General features: G+C 58.3%; 1 protein-coding gene across 1 annotated transcript in view; it reads left to right on the plus strand.

Moving 5' to 3' along the window:
- The window catches only part of SRCIN1 (SRC kinase signaling inhibitor 1), a 68,616-nt gene extending 64,013 nt beyond the window's left edge, over positions 1-4,603 (plus strand). Inside the window, exon 19 of the mRNA XM_040640727.1 lies at positions 1,206-4,603. Within this exon, the coding sequence (XP_040496661.1) occupies positions 1,206-1,340 (135 nt within the window). The 3' untranslated portion in view covers positions 1,341-4,603. The remainder of the gene's footprint in view (positions 1-1,205) is intronic.
- Positions 4,604-5,020: the final 417 nt, after the last annotated feature.

A 5,020-nucleotide genomic window follows, 5' to 3' on the forward strand; every position in this document is an offset into this window, starting at 1 on the left:
CGGGGGGGGGGGGGGGGGGGGGCGCTGGGCAGTGGGAAGGGGAGCCACCCTGCGCAGACCCTGCTGCGGGAGGTGGTGTGATGAGCCCAGCGCAGTTTCCAGCCACCCCCTTCGTTCCTTTCTTTTTTTATCAAGCCCGATCCCTTATCCCCCTAGTAGCTTTGCAAGGAAGGGGGGGGGGTGGGCAGTGGCTGCGACAGAGAGAAACCCAGTCCGTGCAGCCCAACCCAGTGGCGCTCAAAGCGAAGTGTGCAGCCGGGTCGCCTAGGGTGCCTGCCCAAAACGCAGCTGCCTGAGCCTGAGCCAGAGAGAGATTCTGGAGCAGGGCCCTGGACTCCGCATTTGCGACACCTCCTCCTCTCGCTCGAGGTGAGGCAGATGGCTCTGGAACCCGTATGGACACAGCGAGTCTGCTGGGGGTGGGAGCAGGCGCGGCTATTTCTAACTAGCAGGGCTGCCCCGTGCGTGCGTGCGTGCGTGTGGCGCGCGTCAGGAGGGAGTAACCCGCATCGCCCACGACCCCCACACAAGGAGCAGCTGGAAGCTGGGAGAACACTTGTGGGGGAGGCAGCGGGGCTTCCTGCCTTGGGCCAGGGGCTGGATGCAGTGAGTGCCTTTTCCTCCAGCTTGGGGGTGGGGCGGGGTGCGGGGGGGGGGTTTCTTTAGAGAAGTGCCCCCCACCCCCCCAGGACCAGCTTGCCCCACATGGTCCCCATAAGCCCTTCTGCTTAGGATCAGCCTCCTGTAGAGGTCAGAAGAGGCCCTGGCCACCTACTCCCAGCTGGGGCCACGCCCCCCCCCCCCCCCCGCCCCGCACCCCTGTGGCAGCTAATCTCTTACTTCTCCCTCCCCTCCCCTGTCCTCCCCACTCCCATCTTCCTGTCCACCTGTCCTGGGTGGGGCCTCCCTTGTGCTTCTCTGGTCTCTCTCCTCCACCTGCTCTCTTTCCTGTCAGTAACCCAGGTCCCCAAGGCTTTGGGTCCAGCCCAATACCCACCCCCCTGCCCCATCCTGCACCCCCACTGTGGCCCCCTCCTCCCCATCTCGGGGGATCACTCTCTCCAGATGCCCCTCTAGCTTCTTCCTTTTGCAGTTAATTTTCTCTTGGATTTGTGGAGGTTTTCCATTTTTTAAACTTCGGCTGGGGGCCTGCATGAAGGTTCTCCCTTCCTCTCTCTGATCCCTGACTCCTGTTTTTGTTCCAGGCCACTAAACCATCTAAAGAGATGAGCGGGTCAAATGAGACCTCGAGCCCAGTCTCAGAAAAGCCCTCGGCTTCCAGAACCTCTATCCCTGTATTGACTTCCTTTGGGGCGAGGAATTCTTCCATCTCCTTCTAGAAGCCCCCTCCCACCTCCACCTCAGCCTGTCCCCCCTTCTCACCCCCCCCATTTCTCTCCCTGCTCTTCTTCCCTTCATCTCTGCCCTACCCCCACCCTATTTTCTGGGCCCTCCAAAGGGTTTGCCACAGGTGTGGCCCTCCTCAGCTCTCCACACCCATCCCTTGTTGGTGTTTTTGGTTTTTTTAAATGATTTACTTTTAATTGTCTTTTTTTTTTAAACGACACTGTAAAACTAAAAACCAAAACACACCACCTTCCCTTGATGTCCTGTTCCCAAATGGCCCACCTCCTGTCCTCCTCCCTCCCTCTTCTCTTTACCCACGGTTCCTCCCACATCCATCCCAAAGCCCCTGCACCCTATGCTCCCCTCCCGAGAGCACTCCAAACAAACTCTGAGGCACGGAGACTTGGAGCGGCAAGACACCCCTCTCCCCTTCCTCGGAAACCTTCCTGGAGGACACTCCGGACGTTGGAGCCACCCCACTGTCAGGCCGGCAGGGAGACTCTGGCCCTGGAGGCGCCCCAGTGGCGCAGCCTCGCGGAGACTGAAGTCTGCTGCTCCTCTCCCTTCTGCTCATGCCCCTGCGGGCCTGGAGTCCAGACAGATGGGTCGGGGAGGGAGGCCAGGGTTGGGGGGGCCTGGGAGCAGGTGTCAGGCCTTGCAATCTGTGGGTCCTGGAGAGGAGTTGGCTTCCCGGGATGCCCTTCTTGTGCTGAAAGCCGCCTGGCCTGTGCCGAGCGAGGAGCGGGCCCTTCTGGACGCTGGGGCTGTGGGCAGTGGGCTGGTCAGCCAGCCCGACGCCAGGATCACTTCTCCAGAAGCAGCCCCGAGGAGGGCTATTTGGTACTTTCGGTTTCCTAATTTAGCACTTTAAATGATATTAACTTATTTAATGGGGGTAGGGTGGGCAAGAATGAAGGGCCTAGAAAACTAGATTTGGGGGCCTGGAGGGTGGGAAGGGTCTGGTTGTGAGGGAATTGGGGGGAACAGAGAGGAACTGATGGGGGGCAGTGAGGACAGCTCTGATCCAAAGGTCAAGCGACTTGACCTTTAAGCATCGTCTTTGAAATTTGAGGTTTTTCAGGGAAGGGGTGAGATGATTTTTAAATGGGGAGCTGGTGACCTCTGGTGAGGTCCTCGAGGGTCCCTGAGGCCTGACTGGCCAGCCAGCGCCCCTAGACCCGACCTGCGGACACCTGCCTTACAGAGGCTGTGGCAGCCATGCCTTTGACCAGGTCCCGAGAAGGGGAGGAAGACCAGTTTTGGTTCTCAGCCCCGGCCCCCCCAAGGGCACAGTGAGGGGCTGGCAGGGGGTTATGTGCGTGGGGGGCTGAGGAGGCAGATAGAGGAGGGCCCCTGGGGAGCAGGATTCCTATTTGGAGCACAAAGTGGGATAAGCACAGGGGAGGGTTTGGGGTGGTCTCCCTGCGTAAGCACAGAAAGAGGGCGCCGTGGAAGGGGAAGAACCTAGTCCCTGGGGCCTGGCTGGAAGGTCAGTGTTTGGGGAGAGCCAGGGGAGCTGTTGAGGGTTGGGGAGGGAAGGGAGACTGGGGTTGTGTTTCTTCATTTCTTTTTGTTTTGTTTTGTTTTGTTTTTGTTGGTTCATCCTTGTTTTCTAGCTTTGGATCATTTTTGTACAAAGGCAAGCAGGCCTTTTTGAAAAATAACAAAAGAAGAGGAAAAAAAAAATCCCTCCTGAAAAAAAAAAAAACCCTTGGAAAATAAGAAAAAAAAAAAAGGACCTCATAAATGATGCAATTACTTTTAATTGCAGGCAACTCTTTACATTTAAGTGAAGTGTCTTAACATTTTATATTGTTTTAAAAATATATTTACATATTATATATATATAATATACGTAATATAAATATATATAAATATTTAAAAAGAAAAAAAAAAAAAAAAAACCACGGCACTCTCTCCCTGGCCGCTGTTTGGCGGGGGAGGGGGGCTGGAGGATGGGCACATCGGCCTGGCTTCTGTGGTCCAGTGAAATGGTTTGGTTTGATTTGGCTGTACAGAGACCCCCTGATTGGGAGGGGAGGGGGGAGTGGTGCCCCCTCCTCCCTCCACTCCATTACTCTTTGCTTGCTACTTTTCGCTTGCCCCCACCCTCAGCCCTGTGACCTGAATGTGTGCCCCGCCGTCTTTGTCCTGAGTTGAATGTCCCTTTGTGGGGGGAGGAGGAGGAGTCTGTCCACGCGGGGCAGACGGAGGGAGCCGTGGGCCGCACCCTACCCGCCCACGTAGCGCCCAGTGGGATTTGCATCTTTCTTTCCCTTTGGTTCCTGCACATTTCCGGGCTGAGAGGCGTTCGTGTGGCGTTGTGCGCAGCCGGTGTGCGTGTGCGCGCTGGCCCGGGTCCACCTGCCCGCGTGTGGACGGAAGCGTGTGCGTGCACAGGCGCGACCTTCCACACGCGCGTGCGGGGAGGCCTGCGCACCCGGTGCCTGCTGCGTGCTGGGGCCCGGGCGCGTGCCCGCCCGCATGCCGGTACCGAGGCGCTGTGCGCGTGAGAAGGTGTGTCCTGTGTGTGCGTGCAGACGTGCGTGGCTGCGAGAGGCTGGTATGCGTGCAAGCTGCATATGCGTGGACAGAGGGCGGTACGTGGAGGTGCATGTGACCTGTGTGTGCGGGTGTGTGCGTGTGCACAGGTGTGTAGACCCAGGCGTGTGGGAGTGCCTGCGTGTGCGTTCCATCGACCCTGCACCCCTGGCTTTGGCTCCCCTCCCGCGTTCCCGCCCCCGGCCGCCTCAAAGCCCGCAGCACGTCAGTGCCCCCCAGCTGCATGCCCCTCGCTGCTCTGTCCACCAGTGTGTGCTTGACCAAGAGAAAACTAAGCCGTCGGGGGATCCCTGTCCCTGGTCCCCCCGCCCCCGCCCACTGTGCTGTGTTACTCGCATGGGGGGTTCCTCTCCCGCCCCTTCCACAATAGGCCGTTTCCCCAGGAGCCTCTGGGCCCAAGGCTCGGAGAGGGGGCCTAGGTGGGGGCTCCCCCGGGCTGAGCCCCGGCTCCGCACCCCACCCCGTCCACCCCGTAGGGCCCGTGTTGGTGTAGCAGTGATGGCTTCTGTGGATATTCTGTGACCTCTGTCAGTGTAACTTGACAATTTCTAAATGGAAAAGGGTTGCTGTGTTTTCTCTGTCTCTCTTTTTTAATGTCCTTTTTCTTCTCACTTCCCTGCTCTCTTTCCTTTCTGGTTTTTCTAGCCGAGTGTTTGGGGCTTAAATAAAACTTGTTTCTTTTTCCTCTCCTGGATCTCCTTTCCATAGGCTGCTGTCTCATTATTCTCCCTTCACCCTGGCAGGGGCTGGGTTGGACGGGGCAGAGACGGGGAATCTCTGGCGGGTAACTGCCCTGCAGCTTCACGGGCAGGGCCTGGAAGAAGAGGGGCAGGAACAGGGACCCCTCGGGCTGCTGCGGCCCCAAGGGCCCAAGAGAACCCACATCATCCAGGACCCTGGAGAGGAACAGCACGGACTCGCCCCCCACTAGGCGCGTGAGGTCGCTGTGAGCAGTACTTACAGGACGTTAGTGTTAGGTGTCGTGCTCCGCGTCCTACAACTAGTAAGATGCAGAGTCCGGACCGGAATCCAGCTCGGCCTCACCCCAAACCCAGTGCTTTCCCCCCAAACCAAGGAGGGTCTGAAAACCCCGTGTTAGCCTTCCCCTACA

Source organism: Ursus maritimus, unplaced genomic scaffold (genome assembly GCF_017311325.1).
Source record: "Ursus maritimus isolate PB19 unplaced genomic scaffold, ASM1731132v1 scaffold_24, whole genome shotgun sequence".
In the NCBI taxonomy this organism is placed as follows: domain Eukaryota; kingdom Metazoa; phylum Chordata; class Mammalia; order Carnivora; family Ursidae; genus Ursus; species Ursus maritimus.